This window comes from Syngnathus floridae, chromosome 3, assembly GCF_059516105.1.
Source record: "Syngnathus floridae isolate MCC-2025c chromosome 3, RoL_Sflo_1.0, whole genome shotgun sequence".
Lineage (NCBI taxonomy): Eukaryota > Metazoa > Chordata > Actinopteri > Syngnathiformes > Syngnathidae > Syngnathus > Syngnathus floridae.
The window spans coordinates 19,367,231-19,395,000 of NC_142415.1; the positions used below are offsets into that span (position 1 = coordinate 19,367,231).

The 27,770-nt window shown below is 49.6% G+C and overlaps 2 protein-coding genes and 1 long non-coding RNA gene across 10 annotated transcripts in view; 2 read left to right on the top strand and 1 right to left on the bottom strand.

Moving 5' to 3' along the window:
• Positions 1-153: 153 nt before the first annotated feature.
• Positions 154-3,690, top strand: tdp1 (tyrosyl-DNA phosphodiesterase 1). 5 transcript variants are annotated; one of them, XR_015857580.1, is made up of 17 exons: positions 154-317; positions 471-1,051; positions 1,126-1,169; positions 1,240-1,295; positions 1,363-1,459; positions 1,554-1,588; positions 1,666-1,758; positions 1,827-1,996; positions 2,153-2,232; positions 2,299-2,475; positions 2,558-2,606; positions 2,677-2,743; positions 2,814-2,921; positions 2,987-3,089; positions 3,162-3,267; positions 3,380-3,514; positions 3,660-3,690. XR_015857580.1 is itself a non-coding variant. In XM_088371424.1 (17 exons), exons 2-16 carry the CDS (start codon positions 487-489, stop codon positions 3,451-3,453), a joined length of 1,824 nt encoding a protein of 607 aa, XP_088227550.1. In that variant the 5' UTR covers positions 154-317; positions 471-486; the 3' UTR covers positions 3,454-3,478; positions 3,627-3,678. The 5 variants fall into 5 exon arrangements, 4 of the variants coding, with proteins under 4 accessions (XP_088227550.1, XP_088227552.1, XP_088227549.1 ...); XM_088371424.1 differs by having other exon boundaries at positions 3,380-3,478; positions 3,627-3,678; XM_088371426.1 differs by lacking the exon at positions 3,660-3,690 and having other exon boundaries at positions 1,827-1,997; positions 2,184-2,232; positions 3,380-3,572.
• A 711-nt stretch (positions 3,691-4,401) lies between these two features.
• The window catches only part of znf536 (zinc finger protein 536), a 136,777-nt gene continuing 113,408 nt past the window's right edge, over positions 4,402-27,770 (bottom strand). For 3 of the 4 annotated variants that reach the window (XM_088371466.1, XM_088371470.1, XM_088371467.1), the window contains exons 7-8: positions 25,091-26,608; positions 4,402-6,554 (exon numbers count right to left, since the gene is read on the bottom strand). In XM_088371466.1, the coding sequence (XP_088227592.1) occupies positions 6,427-6,554; positions 25,091-26,608 (1,646 nt within the window). In that variant the 3' untranslated portion in view covers positions 4,402-6,426. The remainder of the gene's footprint in view (positions 6,555-25,090; positions 26,609-27,770) is intronic. The other variant, XM_088371468.1, reaches the window with a different exon arrangement.
• Positions 11,143-14,762, top strand: LOC148400975 (uncharacterized). Its single transcript, XR_015857774.1, has 3 exons — positions 11,143-11,331; positions 14,024-14,155; positions 14,260-14,762. It is a non-coding gene; the product is annotated as an uncharacterized LOC148400975 (long non-coding RNA).

Sequence of the window (27,770 nt, forward strand, 5' to 3'; positions counted from 1 at the left end):
ATTTGTCAATATGAGAAAGCATTTAAATGTGAGTAGTTTTCCTAGCCCTACTACGTGGTATTTATGCCAAAAGACAAGACGAAATTTGAAGTCGGCATAACGGCATTTTAAGACGAAATATTTGTGACAAGTTTCTACCCGGACTTATTTTTCTGGTGCAAGTGCGCTCTTTTTGTATTTCTGCGTTTCTACCCGGATATATATCTCAGTGGAACATTATTTTGCTTTCTGCTCTTCCCTCATGGAATATTGTTTATTTCATTAAAATCCTTACTTCCGCTACATTATTAACCCCAAACCAATATCGTGGCTTTGAGGTAAAATACATGCGTATACTTTGTCATTTTATTGATAATACAACACCCGCTCCTGCCTTTCTATACTCTTTACCACATGATAGTTAAATATCAACAATATTATTGCATTTCATATAATAGAGGAATTAACCAACAATATGTTTGTGGTTGTAGTTAAGTGCGCACAGGTATGTCCCAGGACAGTCAACACGGCAAGTGGACCGTCTCCAGCAGCGAGGACGAAGACGATCAGCTTCCTCCATCATCGTCCAACCCCCCTCAAGTATCCAACCTCGGCTCACTCTCCTCCCCCGTGGAAACCAAAGTAAACACCACCTATGTAGAGGTGAAACCGGAACCGTCTCCTATCCCTGCCCTCGTGGTCGGTTCTGAGGCCAGACAGCAGGCTACAAAGAACCAGGCATACCCCATCAAGTATGAGTCATCTCCATCTTTAGCCGGGAAAAGGAAGCTGGAGGCGGCAGACGGCTCTGGCTGGGCTCTCTCCGACAGTGATGATGATGAAGATGCAAAGAAGAATAACCCACCACCAGCTGTGGCAGTTCCGAGTTCCAAACGCAAGAAGGTAGTGAACGAACGCCCTCCCAGCCCCCACGGACGGGTCTACTACATCGACGAGCCTGATGACTTCTTTGAGTCCAGCGTGCCCTGCCAGGACGACATGTTTCGGTTCTACCTCAACAAGGTGACAGGCCTGGACAAAAAGTACAACAGCGGCGCGCTGCACATCAGAGGTGAGTAGAATTTTACGTCATTTTTGGCAAAAATTTATAATCCCACTTCACAATAAGTTTCCTTTTTCCTGCAGACATTCTTTCGCCATTATTCGGCACCCTAAAAGAGTCCGTTCAGGTGAGCTTTCTTATTACCAATAAATGCATTTGTATCATTACGCTAACGATTCACCTCGTGTTTGTCACAGTTCAACTACTGTTTTGATCTCGCCTGGATGGTTCAGCAGTATCCTCCAGAGTTCAGGTGAGTTTCCATCACAAAATGGCATCAATAAATGGTGACGCTTAGGTGAAACTTTCTACCGTTTCAGGGATCGCCCTGTCCTGATAGTCCACGGGGACAAGCGGGAGGCCAAGGCTCGGCTGGTGCAGCAGGCTCAACCCTTCCCTCATATTCGCCTCTGCCAGGTTGAAAGAACTGTTTCATCACAATTTAAAACTTTGGGTTTATTTCTTGTTGACGATGATTCACTGAGGCACTGTGAATATTTTTACCTGACAGGCTAAACTGGACATCGCTTTTGGCACACACCACACGTAAGAATGAGTCACTATTTCGAGGATCCTTTCGGATGATGGTCGTCGATTCTAGCTCGTGGATTGATTCATTGCAGGAAGATGATGCTGCTGTGGTACGAAGAGGGCTTCCGAGTCGTCATCCTCACCTCCAACCTCATCCGAGCCGACTGGTACCAGAAGACGCAGGGGTGCGTTTGATTCTTTTAGAACTTGAACTCACTTCTGAGTGACTGATTTGTAATCCTTCTTCTGCCAGAATGTGGATGAGTCCTCTGTTTCCACGGTTACCAAAAGACAGCAGCGACACTTGTGGCGAGTCGCCCACCTTTTTCAAAAGGGACCTTCTAGAATATTTGGCGTCCTATCGGGCGCCCGAGCTGGAAGAGTGGATCCAGCGGATCAAAGAGCACGACCTCTCGGAGACCAGGCATGTCAAAAACTGGCCATAGTGTTTTCCCGAAACCCAAATCAAACCAGAGTTGACTTTTCCTATAAAAAACAGAGATGATGTCAATTAATTATGAATCAGTGCACCCTCAAACCCCTTCATATCTTATTGAGTCTATGGTTTGTATGTTGTCTGGGTCTATCTGGTGGGCTCCACTCCTGGCAGATACGTGGGGCCAGACATGGAGCGCTGGGGCCACCTGAGGCTCAGGAAGGTACCAAAATAAAACTAAATATAACTTCATTGTGATTATTGCCATCAACGTCTCTCCGGTTTGCAGTTGCTTTACGAGCACACTAAATGCATCCCCGACGAGGAACGGTGGCCCGTGGTGGGCCAGTTCTCCAGCATCGGCTCCATGGGGGTGGACAAGACCAAGTGGCTGGCGGGGGAGTTCCAGCGCACCCTCACCACAGTGGGCAAATCGGCTCAACGGCCCAACCCGCCTGTTCACTTGGTACTTACCCAACATCTGCTTTTTTTTAAGTGCTCAAATAAAGGCCTGCCGTCTAATAATAGACCCTCACTTCCCTTTTCAGTTGTATCCATCAGTGGAAGACGTCAGGATGAGTTTAGAAGGTTATCCTGGTGAGAATTTTTTGAAGCGTTTATCTAGAGATTATTTGAGGTGTTCATTGAGTCTCGTCTTGTTCACCAGCCGGGGGCTCGCTTCCCTACAGCATCCAAACGGCGCAGAAGCAACTCTGGCTACACTCCTACTTTCAGTATGTTCTCCAACATGAATTCATTGCACCAATGTAAATGATGGGGTAATAATTTTCTGTGTACATGTAGCCGATGGCAAGCGGATTCAACCGGGCGGACTCACGCCATGCCCCATATCAAAACGTACATGAGGGCGTCACCTGATTTTACTCAGCTCGCATGGTTTCTTGTCACCAGGTTGGTGTGTCTTTATTCACATGGATGTGGTTCACGTTGAATAATAATTATTATTATTATTACAGTGCCAACCTGTCCAAAGCGGCATGGGGGGCTCTGGAGAAGAACAACACACAGGTGATGGTTCGATCTTATGAGCTCGGGATCCTCTACGTACCCTCAGCCTTTGTGAGATAACACACACTATAATGCTCAAGTGCTTATTTTGAATAGAAGAGAGTGACCGTCGTCTTCTTGCAGAACATGAAAACATTCCCAGTTCGGAAAAACCCGTTTCCAGTCTCGTCGTCATCCTCCGGTTTCCCAGTGCCATTTGATCTACCCCCGACACGCTACACCTCGAAAGGTATACAACCAGCACATATCCCACGCAAGCACAGGGACAACATTCAACCTCTATCCAGAAAGAAATGTCTTTAAATGAATTAATGTTCTTTTTTTTTCTCCTTTATCCACAGATCAACCTTGGATCTGGAACATTCCATACAGCCAGGCTCCAGACACACACGGCAACGTTTGGGTTCCCTCCTAAAGAACTGCACAATTAAATTTTTCTTATCATTAGATTAGTTCTTGATGCCGTCACATTTCTGGTTATATGTAAATTTCTTTTTTGTATTGTGGACAATAAAATGTTAGTTCATCACATGACATCCGCCTTCATTGCTTTGGTGCTTACATATATCTGAATTATATTTTCTTATCATTAGATTAGATCTTGACACTGTCACATTTCTAGTTATATGTAATTTTCTTGTTTTTGTATTGTAAACAATAAAATGTTAGTTCATCACATGACATCCGCCTTCATTGCTTTGGTGCTTACATATATCTGAATTATATAAGTGATAAACTTTATAAACACCAAATTCAAATTATTTGTGTTTGTGTGAATGGTTGAATGAGTAATTTAGTGCAATTTTTAGGTTGTTTTGTCAAGTTTTGTCTGGTAGGGATGGTTGCGCAATTGACAAAGGGATTAATACGTTCATCGAGATTAAGTCAAACAATTTGTCACATCGTTAAGGAACATAAAGCATAAAGCTATCCTCTCGAGCACCCCTGAAAAACAGATTAGATTTTAACAGTGTCGATGAATTACTTTGACAAACTTTTTTCAAACATTTGATTTTCAATATAGTTATGGAATCAAGTCACAATGAAATTATCTTACATTTGCTGAATTTTAAAGTTGAATTTGAAATTCAGATTTTTTTTTTTAAACTTTCTGACCACGGACTCATTTTTAAAATCAAGTCACAGTGAAATGAAAAGAAAATGTTGACATTAAAGTCAAAAGATATTTAACAACAAATACATCCATCATTGAAAGTTTTAGTTCTTAACCTGAAATCAATCACAATTTCTTTCACTCAAAATCAACATTTTCTTTTCAACAGTGCCAACGAATGAGTTTTTTTTTTTTTCCAAACTTGTCGCATTTTGGTTGGATGGCCAGGTAAGAAGAACGCAGCAGATGTCATCTTTTCTTTTTTTTTTTCTTTTTTTTGGAGTTGGAATAAATTTTATTTTTCTTATAAGTACAGTTCAGTAGTTACAAAACGAAGCATCTGCCAAACACAAGACACCAGGAGAGGATGTGGAACGCGACCGCTCGCCACCCCTCCGGCGACCCCTCGCTCGCGCACGCACGCACGCAGGCGCGCACGCACGCACGCAGGCCGGCACGCACGCAGGCCGGCCGGCCGCCGGCGGCTCCGAGGAAGTCCAAAGAAAAAGTCAAAGCCACATCGAGTATAGATCCAACTAAAGTCTTGGCTGGGATGAAAAGAAATGGGGGCGGGCGAGGTTGATTATTATTACCATACCATTATTATGATTATTATTAATATTACGACCATTTTATCGGGGACTGTACATTAGCGCGTTAAAATCGTTCTCTTCACATGAAAAAAAAAGACGGAAACATTTCACGACGCCGAGGGAGATGCACAAACACACGACGGCGGCGGCGGCCTTCAGGGAATCATCTCATCTTCCTCATCATCTTGCTCATCATACAATCACAGTGCAAAATGCTGGCGAGAACCCCAAGCGGTCAGTCAGTCAGTCAAGCGTCAGGGAAAAGGCCAAGCGACAAGGAGAGGAGTCCCGCCCGCTATGCATGGTCAGCAGAGCAGCATCACCTTCATCCTCAGCCTCATCCATGCGCCCTTGACGCTTTGCAGCACGGCGAACGATTGTCATCTTTTGTTTGTGATTTTTCTTTTCCGGATGGACCGACCATGCTGGCGAAAATTCTTCAATGTTTGGGGCCCTATTATTCACTTGGATGACTCTTCTCATCTTCAACAGGTGGCCATCTGCAACTCATCACAAGGTAGATTTGGGTTTCAATCAGGATGCTCACCTCCAAGTGGAATATACCAATGTGTGTGTGTGTTTGGATGAAAAATGACAAGGTGAGCCAAATCAGTGTCTAGCATAGCAATAGTCCACACTAAGGCTATTCACATGTCCATCTTTTCCAGTTTCTTCTCCTTTTCTTTGCCTTTCTTCTCACGGAGCAAGCAAATACATCTTCCTCGTCCTCATCAGTAGTACTCAGCAACACTGTGCAACAACGACGGCCGGCGCTATTTTACAAAACCTTCTTTGTTTTTTTTCTTTTAATTCTTCCTAAGAAGAACGCAGGCTTGGGAAATGCCTCTTTTTTTTTTTTTTTTTTTAACGACGCTCCTTGGGAACGTCTTCCTAAATCTCTTAATGTACACAGAGAAAGACCCCTTCCCCCATAAAAGGGGCGGGGCCGGGTGGGGCAGGGTGATGGAGGTATGCCGCTATGAGGGGCTTTGGGGGTCAAAGTACATCTTGGGGCAGTTCAAGTGCTCCTTGTTCACAATCATCAAACACATTGTTAAAGTCAGCAGTGCATCATTGCTTCTTTCCAAAAAAAAAGATATATATATAAAAAAAAAGATCTCTAATAGGACTGATTGCTTTGTTCTTAGTTTTCTGTCATATAACATAAAAGGCCAAACTTCCCACATTGCAACTTTAGGTTGCTGGAAAAAAAAAAAAGAAAAAAAAAAGCACGACATGAACTTCTTCAACTAGCGTTGCTCAACCACAAGTAAAGCTGAGCCAAAACTTTGACTTGAAATCTGGCCAATCAAGTAATTTTTGCAGTTAGATTTAAAACAAACAAACAAACAAAACAATCAGTCACTTTGTGATTCTTAGTTGAAAATGGAAAGAACCCTCAATACGCACATTGCTTGTTGTTTTTTTTCCTTCTTGTCGTGTTGTTGCTTTTTTCCCCGCCTATTTACTGACGGCCTGGACGGCCATCGCTAACAGTTAGCCTGCGCGCTAGCGTGGCTAGTCTACAGAAGAATACATTCCGAGTACGATATATTTATATGTGTAGCAAGTCTTGGCGGAATACAGGAAAGAAGGAATGAAAAAGTTGACGGCAAGTGCTCGTCGTCCGTCACACAGGTAGTTTCAAAACAAACGTTTTTCTTCTTCATCACGTTGGCGGTTAGTCTTGCTGGCTGCGGCCGAGGTCGCCGAGCTCATCAAGGTCGCTGTTGAGGTGGTCCTGGTCCAAGGTCAGAGAGGGGCCAAGGGTCACCGGCTGCTGCTCCTCTTCCGACAGCCAGGCGGGCACTGACCAAAAAAAAGAAAAAAAAAAGGTTTTCAACGTGACCAGCAGATGGCAGTGCAACACAGCGAGTCAAGCCTGACGTGACCAAGCTCAACAGAACGTTTCACAGATTGGGAACACAAATGGCAATGACATCAACCACAAATTCAACCCCCAAGTCACGAGACCAAATGGCAAATATCATCAGCCCAGATTCGAGTCCATATTTAATTTTCACTCTTCATCAATGAGCCATCTTTTTTAAGCGTCTCCCCAAGCAACTTTACACATTTAGGGCAACTTTGCGTGTTTTTAATTCATAAGCGTAGTTGACGCTATGCCTATACACAACATTTTCCAGTTTCTTCTCCTATTCTCTAAAAAATGTTGTTTGAGCTTATCTTTCAAAGTCATTTTTTGTTTTAAAGAAAAAAAAAGTGCTTCTGATTTGATCGGCGGGAATGACAATTCAAGAACTGCAACTCAAAGATAAGACAGAAAACAACTACAACAAACTAACTTTGTCCATCAGTGCAACAAATCTGACATCACGTCGCTTCTTCCTTTCATTGTGAAGACAATCAATTCTCAGACACTATCAAATCGATCCATGTTGATGCTTTGCTTTGCTTTCATGGTGCGCCCTCCCGTGGCGGTCGGTAGGACAGCACTCTGAGAGCCAGGCCTAAGAAGAGCAAGAAGCAGGCGCAAAGTCTACTCATGATGGGCATTTGTAGCAAATCTCACATTGTCGAGCAAAACCGGCTTGCGGGCTTTGAACCCAGGCAATTTTGCAACTCAAGCGGATAGACCTCTAGGACAAGTTTGTCTCGGAACTCAAACATCCTGCTCGGCCGACTTTCCGAGACTTTTGACACCTCTCGTCCAAGTTCACGTTGCTAAGTCAAACTGGCGCAATTGTCCAAATCTTATCAACCAATCCGCCCCCCCGTTGAATTCAAGTCAGAAATGTGAGCAAGCATCCAGGAAACTAAGTTTGAAAACCATTTGGGCAGTAGCAGCGCTGGATCAGTGCTGGATCAGCGGCAAGCTCAGCGGCCAGATCAGCGGCGCTGTCTACTTCTTGGAGTCAAAGACGGAGATTTTGTCCTTATCAAAGCTTTCGGTTCAACATCAAGTCACTTGATCTAACAATGGTAAATATGTAAATTGCAGCGCGAGCAACCAAAAGGATCAAGGAAGTGAGGGAGCAAAACAAGCGTATTTTTAGATGCTTTTAATGAATACAGGATGTTTATAGACGGGCCCGCTGCTGCTCTCTGTGATTTGCACAAAAGAGGAGAAAAATCCACATTCTCCCTCCTCATCCCTCAAAGCGCTTCGAGGAGGAAGAACACGCCGCCGCCACGGCGGCAAATTTGGGGCGGCGGAATTGTGACTCTGCTTTTGGGCTCACGTCTATTTGACAAACACACCCTGCAGTGGTGATGTGTGTGTGTGTGTGTGGCTGCACACACATCAAAAGTCCATTTGCGTGCTACTTGCGTTTATTAAAGTGGCAGAAAATAACCTCAAAAGCGGAATCAAAACTTGTTTGCCTGTTTGTGTGCGCGCGCGTGTGTGACAGGAACGCACGGGAACATTTCTGACAGTAGAGGGCGCTAACAATCTCTTCAGGACAAAATCTGGATATGGCCAAAAGTAGAGGCGATTAAAAGAAAGTCCGACGCAGTTCCCGGACTGGCCTCCGGGGCAAAAAACGCACTGTTTGCGAGGGCGGGTGGGAAAGCCCTCCCCTCCCTCCACACGTATCTGGCCAGAGGAGAATAACTAGGAAGCTAAGAAGCAATGTCAAGCCTTTAATGAGTCCTTTTTTTATTTTTTAAATTTAAATCAAATAAGCACACGAGTGAAGTGCACGTTTGTTCTGGTCGGCGGTGCGGTGCGATGCGGTGCGGTGCGGCGCCTCTCAAACTATTTCTGAGGCTGAAAGATTGGCGTGGAGATAAAAGCTCCGCTGAGCAATTTAAGCCCAAACACTGCGATGCTACAATCTGTCTTGTGTGCCTGATAGCGCTTTCCTCAGCTCGCCTCTCCAAATTACTTTCTTTCATATCTAATTATATTTGCTAATGATCTTATAAGAGAATAATGGAATGTGCTTGATCTATTACCTTCTTTTTTTTCCTGCAGTGCATAAATACAATGCGGCTGCAAACGACTGGCGGGAAGAAATGTTTTTTTTTTCTTCTTCTTTTTCTTTCTGCTTCCTTCTTAATGTTTTTGATGAGAGGGGAAAATGGAGCTGGGAGCGGCGAGGTCGTTAACAGCGACGGGCGGCGAGGTCATCGCTCACGCGCCGATGACGGCCGAATGCCAAGCGAATGCCGGCCACGAGGGGGCGATCTGACAAGACCGTAAGGAAACACTTTGATAGGACGAGGATGAGCGGCAATCTCATACGGTAAATGAATCCGTCCTTGCAGAGGATGAAGAAGATACGCGATATTGCCTGTCTACGAGTGTTGCGCCGCCGTTTGTGTTCAGGTTGATTGGAGGCCACGATCGATGCATCAACTTAGCAGGAGGCGATCTTGTTTGTAATGCCCAATTTTCGCTGAATTGGGAAAGGCAGTCTGGTGAAATGTCATGTTTCCCGTCCATCAGCCGTGGGCACAATCTTTTTTTTTGTCTTTAAAGAAAACATCGAAACTCGCTGGCTGGGATGGTGTGACTTATATTTCCTTTGACGAGCGTATACGTAACATTTCAGAGCTGTAGTATATATATTTTTGTTTACAAAATGGATTTCCAATCCTTTCCCCCAAATTTGGCACAAAACACTGCCGACCGAAACGTTTACTGCCGTATCCCCCCCCAGGCTGTCATCTCCTCACAAGGGTAGGATGCGTCACGGCCTTGACAGCCGCTCTAAAGCCGGAGCATTAATGGACGGAAATGGCATTGGATCTCTGTTTGATCTCCTAATCATCAGCGCTCAAATGCTAATTAGTGCCCTCGCAATCCTCAAAAAGACCAACGAGTGGGGGCGAGGGAACCAGACGTCGCATATAGAAAGAGCCAGCCCTCGCATATAGAAAGATCCAGCCTTCACTTTTGCCTTTTCCAGAGGTCACTCACTCGGTCTAGAGAGAGACTAGCTTGCTGCTCCCTTCAGAGACGTGAGTGGCCGTCACTTGCCACCTAAAGAGTCGTTTTTTTTCCAGATTTAAACCTGGAAGCGTGGAACCAACCACGTGGCAACCAAGTGCTGACATTATGAGTGAGCCAAATTGAAACTAAAACAATCAATGCAGAAAGAATGACGCTGTTGTCAGCAGGAGCGGCTTTCTCCTCTCGCTTCCCAAACCTCGCAGTGTGTGATTCCTTTGCGCTGACATAATCCTGATTGATTCGTTCAGCAGATAAAAAGTGGTCCACTTTGCCCTTTTACTGGGTGGGAGGGGGGGTAACATAATACGGCCTTTTATTCATCAACAATGTCACGTCATGGCGCAGGAATGCGCAGGCAGAAAGGCCACGGCTTGAAATGGCGGCGATGGGAAAGAGGAGGATGAGCTCATTAAGGATCACCACGCAAAGGAGCTTGCAAACAAGGTTTTTGTGGACCTCCTTTGCACCCCTCCGATGAAGTGGGACAGGAAGCGCACGCTTGCGCCATGGATGGATGGCTCAGCACTTTTGTGAAGCCGTTACCACCCTGACATCGCAGATGCCACATGACCAGGCGCTCTGCGGCGTTATCCAAGCGGTTCCTTCCGACTGGCAGGAAATGAACAAAAGGCCGAGAGCTGGTCCAGGCCAAGGAGAGTTGCGGCAGGAGCGCTCGCTCCGACAAGCCACGCGGCAGGCAACATTTTCGTCATCTGAGAGCCAATCAACTTTTTGTCTCAAAAGTTGACCGAAGGAAAAACAGTCACAATTCAAAAGTCCACGTTGAAGCGAATGGTCCAAGAGGCCAAGTGGTGGAGAACATTTGACGCAAGCAATGTGACCTGCGGGAAGGCGTACGGTCCTTTTGCTACTTGAGAGCCCAAATGGCTAAGAAAGCGGAAGGAAAAAGGGGGCTTGAGATCCATTGTGCTTTGTGGAAGAAAATCCTCAGATTGAAGAAAGAGCAACCTCTTTCTGAACTCCCATTTTAGCCGCAGCGATCCATAGCCTTTGCTTTTGTGCTCTTCTTCCCAAGGCCGTCCGACTTCAGTCATGAGAACGGCGCTCGCTCGGTAAACGGCGGGAAAAAAATGGACCTGGATTAGCAGCCATTGACAAAATAACCTTGCGGATGGACACCGGAGAGCTTCTCCAAAGAGACCGGGCCCCCACTTGCCTTTCAAGTCGCATTGATTTATTGAGAGATTCCCCAATAGCGGCGGCGGCGGCGGCAGCGGCGGCTCTCCCGTCCGTCTCATGTGAACGGGCGCCTCAAATCAATGACAGCACCTGCCTGCCTGCCTAGCGAGGCTTTAAGACAAGCAAAACACAAGAAGCCGACAACTCGCCGAGCACCTTCAGTCTGAAAATTGCCACAAACGCAACAAGAAAACTATTTTCTGCTCTTCCATTAGATCTGCCTTTGTCAACCGGTGGTCTGCGGCCCTCGAGTGGTCCCTGACGGTATTGCTGGCGGTCCGCGAAATGTTCAAAACTAAAATGAATGTATCATTTAGACTTGATTTATTTTTGGTGCATTCCCTTGCAGACGCAGGCTGGGAGGAAACCCAGGCGAGCTCTTACATAGCATTTTCATGTATTTTATTTCCGCACGCTGCCGAGGACTCGATGGGGAGCGCCGCGTTAAGACGAGACAATCACCACGTGAGTTTGTCCTAAAATCATTTGTGACGTGACGCCGTGGGTCTCGGGGTCGTAATGAAGCGTGCGCCATCTCGCCGCCTCCTAATTGGACGAGTCCATTACGTGGCTAACAGACAGCGGCCCATCCTTTCTGGTCAGTTGAGGCTCACTTAGCCGCGGCCCGCTGCTGGACAAATTGCGGGCGCCTCATCAGCGGCAGCGTCGAGCGACTGCTCTTCCTCGTGCACCAGGCGTTTTTGCCCTTTTTGTTTAAGGGGGTGTCCAAATCGCTTTATGGCAGATTTCTTTTGCATTTTGAGATACTCGACTCAGTGGACGGAGAGCAACGAATTACCGCAACAATGAGACCACTGAAGTTTATCATCAAATCAAGCATAAAAAAGCAAGTCCAAGCACATGGTTTTGCCTTAGCAAAGTTAGCTTAATGCTAACAAACAATGCAGAACGCCATAGGTGGGCTAGCGAACAAAGAGCGTCTGTGTTGTGGTGCGAGATCGGAACGCAAGGCAAGCCGTGAAGCAACGTGCAGGCAGACAAATGAAGCCAGCGCACTCACGCACGTATTCATTCGTCATGGTCAAAATACCGCTAGCTAGCTAGCTTCCTGTCTCTTTTCCCACAATCATTTTTATGTTTGAAGACATCACCGGCGTTCATGTTATTCGCTGAAACGGAGAAACTCAACATTTCAAATGATCAGTCAAGGATGAGAAAAGAAAATTGGAGTTATTTTTGACCCAGAAGTATTAAAGGTGTACCGACTCATTTTTGTTCACACAGCACTTAAGCATGTGTTGTCTTCACCTGACAATACTACGGATGCACAATAGGAGAGATTAGCGCCTGTTTTGTGTTTGCTACTCACAGCGACAGTGATTAGCGCAGGAAAACATTGCACCTTTTCAACCCGGCGTGCTCGTGCGCGTGTCCTTTGCGCGTGACCAGCTGACATGTGACAAACCCGCGTTGCTGACAGCATTCACGCCAAAAGGGGCTACGTGCAGGCTTTCCAATCACATATTCATCGGCCCCATTTGATTCTCCCTCTTCCTCCCCCCCGAGCGAGCACACTGTGTGTCAATAATGCTACCAGCTGTTTCTGTACTGTGTGTGTGTGTGCGCGTGAGACAGGCAGAGAGGAAGAAGAGGGCGTGGCCTATCTTCTATAGGAGTCAAGATGGATATACAGTTCATGTGGCAGACATGATGTGAAAGGAAGGTAATTATGGAGTCTGAGCTCACACGCTTAAGAGATGACTGATGCACACGGCCACAAATAACATGCACACGCACCACGCGTGTGCACGTGGATTTACAGCCATCCAAACAATGTGCATGAGGCTCTTAATGCGTTCCATTGGTTATGTGTGGGCTCCTTTGATTTTTTTTTTTTTTTAATCAATATATGATATTAGAAAAAGATAGTCATTGGGTGAAATTGTAACAGAACAAATACATTGTAAGCTTAGCAAGTACAACGGCAATGGATGGGATAGATAGATGGATGGATGGATGGATGGATGGATGGATGGAGGGAGGGATGGATGGATGATGGAGGGATGGAGGGATGGATGCACGGATGGATGGATGGATGGATGGATGGATGGATGGAGGGATGGAGGGAGGGATGGAGGGATGGATGGATGGAGGGATGGATGGATGGAGGGATGGATGGATGGAGGGAGGGATGGATGGAGGGAGGGAGGGATGGATGGAGGGAGGGATGGAGGGATGGATGGATTGATGGATGCACGGATGGATGGATGGATGGATGGATGGATGGATGGATGGATGGATGGATGGAGGGATGGATGGATGGATGGAGGGATAGATGGATGGAGGGATGATGTTTGTTGCCAGTCACTTTAACTCTGATTTCAAAATCAAAAAATGGCATCACCTGTTGCCATGTTCCTAAAGAACACAAACAAATGACGGTAAAGAAAGAAAGGAAGGTACGCGTTGATGGAGCTGTCAATCATTTCAGCGGGTCCGGGTCAGACGGCTCCCAATTGTCCGTCATTTTCCAAAAAGAGTCGCTTTGACGGAAACGTTTGAAATCCTTTTTTTTTTCATCTTTGCTGACAAACTTGTCGGAAACATTGGAGAGGAGGTTAACGGGAGGCCGCGCCGTGCCAGTAAACACTTTCCACCCATGACTTCATTCTTCTTTTCTGTGTGCGCTTCCTGCTTCAGATCACATTCACTGATTAAAAAAAATCCAGAAAAAAAAGTGCCACATTTTAGCCGCTTTGCTCGGCACATGTTTGGGATTCACGCTTGATAAATGCTTTCAATTATTCCTTACGTGTCAAAGTGATTTCCAGCAGTGCTTGTTTTTCAAACTCTTGTACTTTTGAAACATCACAGGCCACGCATTCATGTATTATAATAATAACAAAGATCAGCGCACATGTGCATTCAAGTCTCAGACCACCCCGAGAGTTGTTGTTGCAAAAATGTTATCGAGACCCTACGGAATGACTTTGCAATCTCCGGAAAAATAAACGGCAAAAATCCCACCCCCTACAATTGACGTCGGCTCGAGCTCGGGCTGATGCTAACAACCTGCTAGCAGCTAGCGTGTCAGTCGCAATGACTAAAGAACTTGTTCTTTGCTCCTCGGTCCCTGCTGTCGTCATCCGCCGGCTATGATGGGGCAAAGAGGACAGATCAAATATTTTTCCTCCAGGGGGCCCGGCTGATGCCACCGTTGGGGCTGACGGACAGACGGACGGACGGACGCTTTTGAAGTGGCTTTGATGAGCAGACGACCGCTTGGAAACTTTAAGAAGTGACGGAACGGACAAAAGCATCGTGACTGGTGACGGCCGTTGTTTGAAGTTGACGTAGCCCTCCCCCCCCCCTCTTGCTTCCGTGCAACGTCTTCTTCCCAGAGCAAATGTCACTTCTACTTCCTGTTTCCAGCTCAAATGGCAGCAGCAGCGTCGCCCGCAATCATCGGCCCACGCTTCTGCAGATGAGCGATCCATTGACGACACCAACCATGTATGATGACATCATTATTGACAGATTACGTCGGGGTAGCAGACGTTTGGGGACCTCCCTCCCACCTCCCTCCCTCACACTTTCAGATGACCAAGCAGAGGAAGCCAAACGGGCGCTGGACAGATGGCCCGTGCTGTTAACCCGATCACCATGCGAGCGACGCTTGTGCCCGCCCATGGCGGTTTGGGGTGGGGGGGGGTCGCTCTCCACGCATATTGGCACATTACGGCCGGGGAGCCCCAGCTGGTGGTGGCGGCGTGCTCTTAAGAGCCCCGCGATCCAGTTACGCTGCCTCTTTTACCGCAAACTTATTAAATGCTGCAAAGCACATTATTTCTTTTTCTTTGCCAGAGTGTCGGTGTAATTATTGTCACACACCTGTGACTCCCCGCCATGATGAGGAGGGATGATGGCGGCGTTGGGAGGCGGAGGCACGGTGATGATGAGAGGGAGGGGGGGGGGAAGCGCCATCAGCGGGGGTCCTCCTTGCAGGAAAACAACAGCCAGCCAGCCAGCCAGCCAGCCAGCCAGCCAGCCAGCCAGCCAGCCAGCCAGCCAGCCAGCCAGCCAGCCAGCCAGCCAGCGCTTTATGTCAGCGCCAACCTCATGGTGATGACATCACACACGACGCCATTTGCGCCATTCATGCCATGAGAAAGACCGTCGTGGCTGAGTGGAGATTCCACCTTTGCGCATGGATGACTAAGACTCAGGCCAGCTTGGCCATTCCTATGAATTGAAAGACGCAAGTGCTTTTCCTCTCCTGAAAAGTCACCCAGCGCCTTCTATTCTTAGTTGAGAACTTGCACTCCCAAGGCAAATCCTCCGTTTTGGCAGCAGGGGACCTCCCGCAAAGTCGTCAGAGCCTGGTCACGCAAAGCTCGCCTCCATCTTTGTAGTAAGACCAGATCGGCACAAGCCTCTATCGGGTCAGAACACTGAGTCAGCATACGCCTTGGCGAGGGAGGCGGAAATGTGGGAAGGAGGCCTTTTCTCTCCTGTCCGTGTCTTGACAAGATTCTCTCAATGTTTTGCAAACGGCAATAAAAGTGGCCGAGCACTGAGCTGTCCAAAGTGTCCTTGAATGTGTCACTTTGCTTTTGCGTGGTGTCGATGCAATCTTCCCTCAGGTGGAAAAAAAGGCGGCCGTGCGAGCGAGCGAGCGAGAGCGAGCGCCGCCTTATTTTGCGTGTGATGTTTTAATAGAAAGCAGATGGCTTCAGACGCGTTGCCGCCGCCGCCGCCGGTGATCTTTAATATTTTAGAGTGGTCTTTGCTGTAAATATGGCAGCAGCTGTTTCCCTGCACGCTGTCAATTTACAGCATTTTTTTTTTCTTTTTCTTTGACTCTGCATGAGTGGCAGCGATTGGATTTGGTGTAAATTACAAAAAGGAATATGGCAAAGTGACGGGCGGGGGGAGAAGTGTGTGTGTGTGTGTGGGGGGGGGAGGAGCTGGGGGGGGGACGCGTGACTTCCCGCCACACGCCCGCCTGCCGACGGTTCTCTTATTTTGGCGCGGCGTTGCGTGGAGGTGATATTCAAATGTAAAGTGATATTAAAGTAACGAGCTGACGGAGGCGCAGCAGATAAACGCAATTATTTGTGCGCGCGCGCCGAGGCCGCAGGTCGCCTTTTAATGTCAGCTGCCTGCCAGACGAAGGTGATTGGCATCAGTTTGTGTTGTGGCATTTAAAAAGCGCCGCCGCCGCGCTCAAATATATTTGAAATGCAAATACGGCCGGCGGACGGACGGACGGAGCCATGGCAAATTATTTATTCAGCTGTTTGTTTCATTAGCAAACGCCTTCCTTTCTTGGCCAATCAGCATTTGCCCCAAAAATGTCCACATTTTGAAACCAGGACGTCAGAACGTTCTTTTTGGTCGGCGTGTCTATCGCGGGAAGACAAAAGTTGGTTCCAAATAGACATTTGACAGTAAATTTGTCCCTTTCTTGCAAATATTGGGGAATTTCAGCGAGGAATTGAAAGCGCGGTGGCAGCCATTTAGTTTGGACTGCAAATGTGGCCATTTTGCTTTCCCTCAACAACGTCACTCGTCCTTCAAAGTGCACGTTCCTTCTCCCCGTCTGGCGCGTCTCCCAAATTCAAGCTTTAATTTATTCGTCTGTTTGTCTCAATTTTATTTGGATTACAGCACGAGCAAAAAAAAAAAAGGCTCCACTTTGCGCCTTTATTGTCCGACTCGGGCTCATTTGGTGAGCCGTCTTTTCATGTTTACATCAACAGTGTTGGATATCCGCATCTGTCCGGATATCTGTCTGTCTGTCGGCTGGCAGCTGAGCACATAAAAACACGGCGCATGAATTTCCATATTGGCGTCTTTGGATTCTTATTAAGCTCAGTGGCATGTTCTCGCTTTCAACAAACACGCTTGCAAGCGTGCGGCAAGGTTTGTTCATCCCATGTCAATATTTGCCGGCCTGCCCGAATGGCGGAAGGGATCTCGGAAGTCAAGTCGCTCGCTCGCACTTTTTTGTTTCCAGCGCACTTGCGCAATCCGCTTGTTCCCCACCTGGTCCATTTGCAGCTGCTCCCCCCTCCCCAACAAGAAAACATGGATGGAAAATATGATTTGGCCGCTCTCGCTCGCTCACTCGCCTTCCCCCGCTCGCTCGCTCGCTCCATCTCTCTTACGCCACAGTTATTTAAACGTCAATAGCCATTCATCTTCTTTAGAAGGCACTCTTTCTCATATTGATATTTGGATATGATCATTACTCTGCACACGCTAAAGCACACTTTGTAAAAGAAAGAAAAAAGTGCGGCCACGTCCGATACTGCAACCTCGGCATACCGACCCGAGAACACTTTTTTTTTCTTTTTGTGTGTGCCGCAAGAGGATCTATAGTGTCCGATATTTCATTTTGAAAATGCAATAAAAAAACCAAGCACACTCACAACTGCTTCTGCTGCCTCTTTAAAACACTTACTGGGTCATTCAAAAGTCTCTGGCCTCGCTTTGTGTCTGTCCGTCTGTCCGATCATTCAATTTGTATTGACACCCAAATTATAAACACAAAGAAATCATGCAATGGGAACCATATAAAACATGTAAAGCGTTCCAATCAAATGTTGAAATCATGCCCATTTGGATGAATTTGAAATGGTTCAAAAAATCAAAGTGCTTGGTGGAGGGAGGTAAGACAAAATTTGAAAACTTGTCACACGCAAGTGCATACGACAAGAGGACGAGAGAAAGAAAGAAAGAAAGAAAGAAAGAAAGAAATAAAGGAAGAAAAAAAAGTGTTCATTTAGCAGCAGCCTGCAAACAAGCAAGCAAGCAAGCAAGCAAGCTAGCAAGCTAGCAAGCTAGTAAGCTAGCAAGTTGCCTCGCCGCTGCGGCTGCTGTGTCTGCTGTGGCGTCTCCAGGTGAGCAAGCCTTCTGTCTAATAAACAGGCCTATTTGATTGCGTGCGCTGTCTAACCCGACGTAGCCTCGTTAGAAAATGGCGTCCCGTGGCGCGATGCCCGGCGACTGAAGCCGAGGAAACCTCACCGCGTCCAGATGCTAATGACAACATCAAAGCGGTACGCAATTGCAATGTTGTGTCTGGAAATCACTTGGATTCCGTCAAAGGGTAAAGACCTTTTTCTTTCCTGAATTACTTAGTTTTTCGAGCAAAGGTCACGGGAGCAGCAAAAGGAACGGGACCTGGACAAAAGTAAGCAAAAATGGCCAATTGTTCAGAGTCGAGAGCTGGATGAGCTCACCGCTCATATTTTTTGGGATGAACACGATGTGGCCGTGCAGTACACAACGGGGAGATCTCAGACAAGCTTGAGAGGGAGGGAGGGGGGAGAGTTTTGGGGTGGAGGAGGAAGGAGGAGGGGGGGCGAGAAAGAAAGCATCTCCCATCTGATGAGCAGCTTGTCCATAATACTCGTGGTGCATCTGCTGCCAAGTCTGCTGCCTGATACAGAAACAGCATGCACACGTTTCCGGACACCATTTGCTTCTCTTCTCGTTCATGTGTTCACACGCACGCACACATGCTCAAAAGTGACATCACATTCCAGAGCTGGAAGTGAGTGAATAAAGACAGGGAGGGAAGGAAAGAGAGAGAGACAGAGGGAGAGAGAGAGAGACAGAGGGAGGGGGGAGGAGAGAGAGAGAGAGAGAGCAGGATGCGGCCAACAATTAGAGGACAGATGATGCGGCCATCTTGAGATCGTTTGTCATGTGTCGGTCCGTGTTGACCTTGCAACAAATATCGTCTTTTATGACGGAGGGGGAGGGAGTGAGGGAGGGAGGGAGGGAGGAGGCCCACGTCGTTGCCGTCACTTTGCAAATCCCAAACGTGGGAGCGCATCATCACACGACGCCGCAAAGGAGTGGAAGAGAAGTGGAGAAGAGAGGGAGGGAGGGAGGGAGGGGGTCTTTATTGACAAAGATGGAGTGATTAGGGAGTGATGTGATGGAAGAGTGCAAAAGATGGCGTGATGAACCAAAGATGCACGAAAGACATGACGGCAAAAAGAGAGGAGTGAGACAGAAGATTGATGCCGATGGAGTGAGTGATGGATGGATAGATGGTTAAGCGATAGAAGGTGGAGTGGCTGAAGATGGAGTGACATGGGATAGAGTGACGTGGGATGAGGTGAAAGATGGAGCCATGAAGAGAACGGATGGAGCCATGCCTGCCTGCCTGGTGAGAAGAACATCTTTCAAGTGGTAGAAGAGTGAGATGATGCCATGGAGTGATGGATGTCAAAAAGGAGCGATGAACCATGGCAGCCAATAAAAGACGGAGAGATGAGATTAAAGGAAGTGACATCGTAAAGCCACAGAAGATAAAGCAAAAGAAGTGATAGTGAAGTGAGACGATGGCGTGTCTGATGGATAGATGGATGGATGGATGGATGGGTGGATGGAAGGATGGATGGATGGATGGATGGATGGCTTCGCCCCCTTAAAGTAGCCAGTCCTCTTGTCTAGCAGCCTTTGCGATAGGATGTGACGAGGCAAGGAGTGAGAAAATGCAAAAATGATGGCGTGATGCATCCATCAACTGATAGCGTACACGACATACGTCCGTCACCAACGTCAATTTTTGGGCCTCTTTTAGCTTGTTTGTTAGCGTTAGCCCCCTAGCGAATACTGAAAAAAATCATTTGACGGAAAACGCTTCCTTTTTGGGAATGAGCGGGGATGAGGTTTCACATTAAAGGAGATTTATTTTAAAGTATGCTGCTAATCCCCCGCTTTTAATCCCGACACCCTCCCTCCCTCCCTCGCTTCCTCTTGCTGGAATCTCGCCGTCAATGGAGTCGGAACCTCGCCGCCGCCGTCTCTCCCTTCATGACGGCACGGAACGCTTGGCGCTAAACTTGCACACAAAGAAAAGTGAAGTTGGGCTGTTTGGTTGCGGCGGCCCTCGTCCACGCCACGCCACGCCACATCTTGCCTGAAGCCGACCGTCTCAATTTGAGAGACGGCAGTTTCTGTGCGAAACTTTGGCTAACTACGTGATGTTGCGTTTGCGCACCTGCAGATGAGCGATGGCGGCATCTCGCCGCCGTCTCGCCACCGCAAGCTGCCGAGGCGAGCAAGCATATGGCCGTGCGACCGCCGCGGCCCACTTCATGAATATTTGATTGGCGGTGAAAAAGGCGCACATTCATTCCAGGAGCCGATGACAACGCTGGCGAATCAAAGGGCCAGTGGCAGCGCGCAAAAAAAGTTGTTCCGGTGGGAACAAAGAGGCGCAGTGTTGCGAGGACGCTTACTGTACCTCTCATAATTCCCATGAAAGCATATCTCTCTTAAAAGGGACGATTCATGTTACTGCGAACGCGCCGCGGAGGTCCTTCCCATCCGGGAAACTCTAATCCCGCCGGACGGACGGCCGGCCGGCATGCAATCTGCCGGCCTTTTGTGCGCTTCCTAGCGACGGCCGCATTCATTTTTGCTAATGATGTAAAGCGTCACAATGCGAGCTTTTGTGCGCCGAGGTCGTCCGGTGCCCGGCCAAAACGAGGTTAGACGTGATTATTAATCTGATTAAAGCGGATTGCCGGAGCCTGCCTGCTGTTTAACGAGGCCTTCAAAAAAACAAAAAAAAGTCAAAAGCGGCCTTTGTTTTGAACGTCGTGTCCTTCCTCCCAGGCGAGCTCGGGCCAGGTAAGATGGCTGATCAAATGAAAAAACATGAATACAAAATAAATAAAATTCTATTATTATCATTATTATCATTTAAGATGATAATTTTTTCTTAAATGATAAAAAAAAAAATGGCACAGGTGACAATCCATTTTGAGATTGGTTTGAAATTTCAATTGGCTCATAAGAGAAGAATTCTGTCGCTGGGATTTGCGGCAGGCGCACTGGCGTTTACATTTTTTGTCAGCGCTAACGATACGATGAACGTCTGGGTGCGCACGCTCGCTAGTCTTACTTTATTCCCCGCTGCTTTCCGCTCCCCCCCTCCTCCCTGCCAAGCTTCTCTGCAACTTTGTTTATTTGACTTATTTATTTACACCTCGCCGTCGTCGTGTGATGTGGAAATCAAAGGTGCCGATTGAGCGAGCGGTCGGGACGGCGCTCGCTCGGCGAAGTCGACTTATTTGTCCTTAATTGCCACAGAGCGCTTGAAAGGCGTTACCTGTGTATGTTTGTCTGTTTATATCGGCGCCGCCGCCATTGATGTGGAATAACACGGGAAATAAAAGTTGACATAGTTTCTCCCACCTAGCTCCGCTGCTTTTCTTATATACGTATCTGCTGCGCCTTTTCCCTTCAAGCGGCGGCGTGCGTCTCATTACGCGTAAGTGTCGTTATTACGCTCCCCCGAGCCGAGCCGAGCCGAGCTGAGCTGAGCCAGGCCGTGCGAAGCGGAGCCGGCTTTATGAGTACAACTCCTCGGGGGCGCCTTCCTCTTCACATCTCGGGGGCGCCCGGGGACGGGGAAGGCGGCATCCTTAAGAGGATGGCGTCAAAGTGAACAAAGTCTCCGGGAGTCGGCGAAGAAAACGAAACAAACAGCAAACTAACGAGACGCACGGATATATCGGGTCGGAAGGCCAATTTACCAGCCGTTTCTTCACGTTTGGCGCCCGCCGCCGCCGCCGCATTATTGTGTGCGGCTGGGAACGGAGTCATCAAAGATGAGCACGCGCACAATCTGATCTTCAGCTCGGCTTCGGGGAAGCTCCCACGCTATTCCCCAACTGAATAATGAATAGAGAAATTGTCCCGGAACTTTGCTGTCCTCGCCGGCGTAACTGGATCCGCGTTGCTCGGCGCAGCTTTTGAAAAGGGGCCGGCCGGTCGGTCGGTCGGCCGGCGCTGAAATGACAACCGCCCCGGCCCGGCGACAGGTACGACTGCAGGGAATGAATCTCCAACGCCACTCTCTGCACGCTTGATGCTAATGCTGACGGCGGCTTCCAGACGGGCCAGGAAAGGTCCATTTGAGCAGCGAGCAAAGTCAAGACTTATTCATCTGTCGGCATTGGGAAAGTAGCGTCTTTTCCTCGCTCCTCACAAAAGCAAGGAGGAAGAGAAGAGCCAGCTCCAAGCCGAGCAGAGCCCATTAGCCTTTAACTCGGAGCTCCGACACAACAATTGGGAAACGGCGGAGAGGTGCCGAGTGCACTTTGACTCGGAGCGAACGCCAACGAGACGCACGTTACCCTTTCGACTCGGAGCTCCGAAACAACAATTCGGAAACGGCGGGGAGGTGCCGAGTGCACTTTGACTCGGAGCTAACGCCAATGAGACGCACGTTAGCCTTTCAACTCCAAGCGCGGCTGAGTTAGCGACTCAAGTTTGGACGTGAAATGAAATCAGCCTTTAGCGCACACAAATCAGACAATGTGCTGAACTTTGAACAAGCCTGGAAGGCCACACGCCGGCACGCCAATTAGCCTTTCACTTGCGCAGACCTTTAACTCGCCGGCCCTCTCGTGGCTAGCGAGCCGCTAACAAATGTTTAGCGTCAAACGCACGTGTTCGCCTCAAAAGCTGTCAACAAAGCATTGACTCGAGATGATGAGCGCGTCTGAAGACCAGACGCCCATCCGTCCGCTACCCATGACCAAACGCTGACGGAGGGGGGACAAAGGGAGACATCCCTTTCCAGCCAAGAAGCTAGCTCGCGTCCCTTGAAATCAATTCAAGCTAGCAAACAGCGATCCGATCCTCTTGAAGACAAGGCTTACTTGTTGAACAATGTCGATGTCAGAGGCAGCCATTATCATCAGTGGTGCCACTGAGCCTTCAACATCAACTGCCCTTTTGAATTCGGCACTTTAACTTGAAGGTAAGAAACATCAAGCGGCCTTGGGTGCTGTGCCAGTCGACGGCAACTCCCCTTTAAGTCAAAGTCGCGAGCGGCTGGCTGCTCGCTCTTTGTCGGCGTGTCGCCGCCAGACGAACGAGGAGCCACTGAAGCCGAGCTGACACAGGGAACAAAGGTTCCGCTAACAAAGGCGCGGGTGGATAATCATACGTGAGCTAACGCTGAGGAGCTTTGGCGTCAACGCGCGGGGAGCTAACCTGCTAACGACGCAAGCCACCGCCGCAGTCCACCCGGATGGACGCTTCCTTCTACCAGATCTTCTAGGGAGGCGATTTTTGTGACTTTTGTGCGTTGCCGAGACAAATGTCCTCCATCCACGTGGTTACGCTAAACTTTCGCATGAATGTGTCGAAAAGAGTGAGCACCCGGGGCGCAGGTGAGAACTCCGTCGAGCTCATTAGTGAGCACACGGGGGTCCCCGAAGGTTTCAACCTGTCGGAGCGTCGAGTACGCGCGCGAGCGAGCGCCGTAAGCGCGTTCGTGGTAATTAACCACCCGATGAGGACGACATTATTGGCAATTACCACGTTTTGCTTTATCACAAGTTGGAAGTGTGAAGGAAGGAGCACAGGTGTGCAAAGACAACAACGGTGAGAGGAAAAAAAAAAAAAAAACCAAAAAACAAGGTGCATGATTGGAGTCAAACGGCGAGCACACAAGCGAACTGATGGCGCACAACAAGACTGATTGTTTCAGTCTGGTAGTTCTTCCGACAATTTACCCCGCCAATCGTCACCGTTGGGGGACGGGTTATTATTCGGAACAGATTTATAATGGGAGTGAATGGTATCATAGCCCAAGAGAAAAATCACAATGTAAACGCTGCCACAATGGGATTGCATCATCGGAGGCAAAGATTGCGCAACATCCTATTTGGGAGTGTGAACGGTATGGCGTCGAAGGTGCGCCACGAACGCTGTCGCGTTTGATCACGCTATCGATCGCGCGTCGGCCCGGCCAGCGCGTCTGAGACCTCAGGGCTGGCCGTTAATCACTTTTATTGATAAATGGAATTCCCGGGCTGCCGGCCACTTAGGCGGCGCCGCCTGGACGGTCACGCACGCGCTCGGAAAGAGACGACCGCCACCCACGTAGGGTGGTGATTGGCGGCCCCAAAAATATTTATCGTCCATTTGCACCTGACGGCTGGCGTCAAAACGGCCTTTGTTGGGCGAGCTCATCAACAGAAGGTCAAACATTCCTGATGGCGCCTACACGCTCAGCACGTGATGAGCCGCAACATACGACAACACGTATAGAAAGGGACTGGGTACGCGTTTACACGATAGGAGTGAGATCCTTGACGACAGAGCATCTGCTGTCAGTCGCAAAGGTCACGCCGCGTGCTAATTAGCATGAATATTTGGAGCAAAGTCATCCCGGCCGGGGAGGCGCTCCCTTGCTCCGGTCCTGCAGCCATCTTTGGAGATTTCAACAGCATTGTATTGTGCCAGATGAATTTGGGATCCAGCGCTTTGTATACGCGGACACCGCCGTGAAAGCGGCTTTGCGACGTTTAGCCCCTCCCTCCCTCTGACACTTGAAGGCCCAGTAAAAAGTGTAAAAAGAGACAAAGAGAAAAACGATTTCCCGGCCGCGTCTCGGGGAGCGGCTGTAACCCGAGCGCAATCATGAAAGCTGGCAGTTCATTTTTCACAGGGTCATACATCGACCAGTCTTATAAAGTAATGGCCTTCTTCTGGGAGGGAGCCGCCTTTATGAACACTAAGAGAGTTAGGAGACATGGCGAGGAGCTCCCGGTCCCGCTCCGACTTGCGCCGGGTTATTCCCTCCCGGCGGTGGCCAGCCGGCCTGCCAGCCAGCCAGCTAGCCAGCCAGCGTTAGGGAGGGAGACAGGCAAGCGCCGCTCCCGGTAATATCAACGCGTAATAAAGATTAATCTGTTGCTGCTCGCCCCCCTGATTGCCCCTCAACTTGCTGGAGATAAGACTCAAATCACTCCAGAGACAGTGGTGGAACCTTTTGCCGCCTGGAAACTGAATTTGCCTTTCAGACATGAGTACTCGGGACGCTTCCTCGAACAGAATCCCTAGCTCAGGACAAACAACAGAAGGAATGGCAAAAAGCCGCTACGGCCTAAAGTGACAACTGACAGCGACCTTGCCTGACATTGTCATTTTGTACACAGGAAAAAGAATGCCGTGCTCAAAAACAACAGGGGTCAAGCAAAAAGTCCCGAGTCGGAGGGTAATGATTGGCTCTCAAATTGACCACATTTAACTCTTTGTGCTTCTTTGGCGACATGACAACAAATGGAAGCGCCTCGCATTGTCATCAGGGAAGCCGTTCAAAGAAATTGAATTCCCACCTTTGGCTCGGAATCGGGCCAATTTCCACTAGCGCCAGTCAATCGTGGCGCGGGATTTTGTGTTTTGTGAGGTGTGCGGGAAGAGGCCAAAAACTCACGGGACGCGTCGGTCCTCTTCACGCCGAAGGCCGCCGGCAAGTTGTCACCTCCGTAGGCTCGAAGCACGGACATCATGCTCATCTGCTGCCCCGGCGGGGCTTCGGGCGGGAGGTTGGTGCCCTGCTGCCACGCCTTCTCCAGGGACGCCAGCTGCTTCTGCTTGGGCTGGAAAAGCGGCGGCGGCGGCGTCACGGCCGAGGCCACTGAACCGTCTTGCGGTTGCTTATGGTGGTTCTCCAGGCGCTCCGGAGGCGGGCTGCCGTCTTCCTCTCGGCCCGCACGGTCATCCGGCTCCTCGTCCTCTTCGGCTTCCTCCCTCTCCCCCTGCTCCTCGTCGGAATGGCGTCGCCCGGATGGGAGAACCTCGTCGTCGGATTGGACCGGCTCCTCGTCGGGGTCCCCGCACGAGCCGACTCGGTCACCCCGAGCCGAAGACGTTCCCCCGAAGGCCAGTTCGGGGTCCCGCTCGGGGGCGGCCGCGTAGCCTCGGAGACCCGGAGCCGGCCCCCGGGGAGAGCCGTCGTACAAGCCGCCGAAGCGCCTGTAGAAGTCGCTCTGGAAAGGGTTGTAGGGCTGCTCCACGTGGTTGTTCCAGCCCATCTGGTTCCTCTCGCCGTCCCCGTCTCTGTCTGAGAGCAAAGTCTTGATGTCGGCCGAGCGATGGGCGGCGGGAGAAGCTTCCTTACACGTATCGGCGGCCCTCTGTGCTTGGGCCTGACCCAGATGGTTGGCCTGCAGGTGAAGGGCCATGAGCTCCAGCGATGCGGTGGAGAAGGAGCAGAAGAGGCAGCCGTGCCACGCCACGTTGTCGTGGATGGTGACCGAGGAGCCAGGGAGAGAAGTGGCTCCGGAATCCGGACTCCGGACTGACACCGACAGATCCAGTGGCTCAAACTGGTTTGAGCCGGGTTTTCCGGGCGCCGGATTCTGCTTGGCCTCGAGTGCGTCGTCTCGGTCCTGGTCGGCCAGGGCGGCGCGCTTGGCTCTGGGTTCGCCGTTATCGTGGTAGGACTGGGTGGTTTGGATCTGGACTGGACTCTGGTTATCTTTGAGATCTTTCTTCAAGGAGCTGAGGACAAAGTTGTCCATGAAGGCCTGCAGGGAGCCTTGGAAGTGAACTCCGTTTCCCATCATGCTTTGGTAGGCCCGGCTCAGATCGGAGAAGCTGGCGGGACCGTCCGCTGCCGCCGCCGGGCCGTCGTTGGCCTTGGTGTTGTCGGCCAGGGCGTCGAAATGACGCTCCCCGCGTTCGCTGGGCGCCGTGACGCCGGCCCACTGATGCGGCAGCAAGGGCCCCGCCCTGAAGTCCAAGTTCGGGGGGAGGCCTTTAAAGACATTGCGCAGAACGTCGGGACGGGCAAAGACCTTGGCGTGGTCGTCCTTGTGCTCCGACGAGGGGGCGTGTCCGGCGGCCGAGCCGTTGTGGCGCTCGCGGTGGTGGCGCTCCAGGTGGTACTTGAGGCTGGCCGACTGGGTGCCGGCGTAGTCGCAATGAGGGCAGCGGTAGGGCTTCTCTCCTGAGGGAAAGAGCGCAAGAGCGAATCATTAACCTGATTATTAGCGGCTGGATATCTAAAAGCTATTTGCTGGAGCGAGCGGGAACGCCGACCCGAGGGTCATGTCGCCTCCCCGGAGGAGGAAAAGGAGGTCAAAGCGGCAAATGAAACGCATTTCATTAACAAAAAGACCACCCAGGGCTTTGCAAAGCTTTGTTTCAATCGCGTAACCCCTTGGAAACATTATTTCCAATCCCATCAAAACACCTTCTTCCTGACCTGATCCCGGTCCTGGAAAGCCACACTCGACGGCGAGCCAAAGACTCGAGCCGAAGGTGTGACCCGGACCGAGAAGCAGGAGCATTTCGGTGGCACTAACCACGATGCGGAGTCTTCATCTCAACCCGTGCCAGCGTTTAAGAAAGGCTGCTCTCAAAACAAAGCAAGGCAGAAGAGCTGATGAAGGCCACTTTCATACGAGTGCCGACAAAAGCGAGCGGCGTAAAGATAAACATCGAACCGCCCGCTGCCTTGTCAGCGCCGCGCGCTCCATTTCACGTGCTCGCTGTCGGGGGGAAGGCGCCCGAGGGAGGCGGCGGCGGAATTTGGCTTCGTCCGGCCGAGCCGCGTCAGCCGTCACTCGTCATCAAAAATAACTTTGTCATTTCTTTGCCCATCAAAGAACAGGAAACCAGGGCTGATTGATTTCGTCCAGTTTTGTGTTTTGGGAGGGGGGGTGAAAAATGGCTCAGCGACTGACACAACATTTTATTAGAACCGAACCCCCCAAAAAGTGTCAAAGATCCATGCTTGGAATGGGACAAGAAGTCAGCCATTTTGCTTTGAAGCTGCCAGACCATAGGTTACACTTACTGACGTTGAAGTGGCTTTTTTTTTAAAATTTTAAACGCAAGCTACCTCAAGCCATCGCGCACGTGACCTCAGCGGGTGACCACCACATCCAGAGCGCTCGCTCGCTCGCCAGGCCCGCTTCTCCGGACCTCGCCGGTGAACGAGGGGTGAGTCCATTACGACGGCGCACATTTATTTACGTCGCCGCCGCCGTACATGCATATTCATGTCGCATCCAGGCTCTTGTTGTTAATGCCGGAAGACGATTGAGCGTGTGCGCGCGTGGCGGCGTCGGCTTGCGTGCCAGAAGTGGATGTTCCACCGCGGCGAT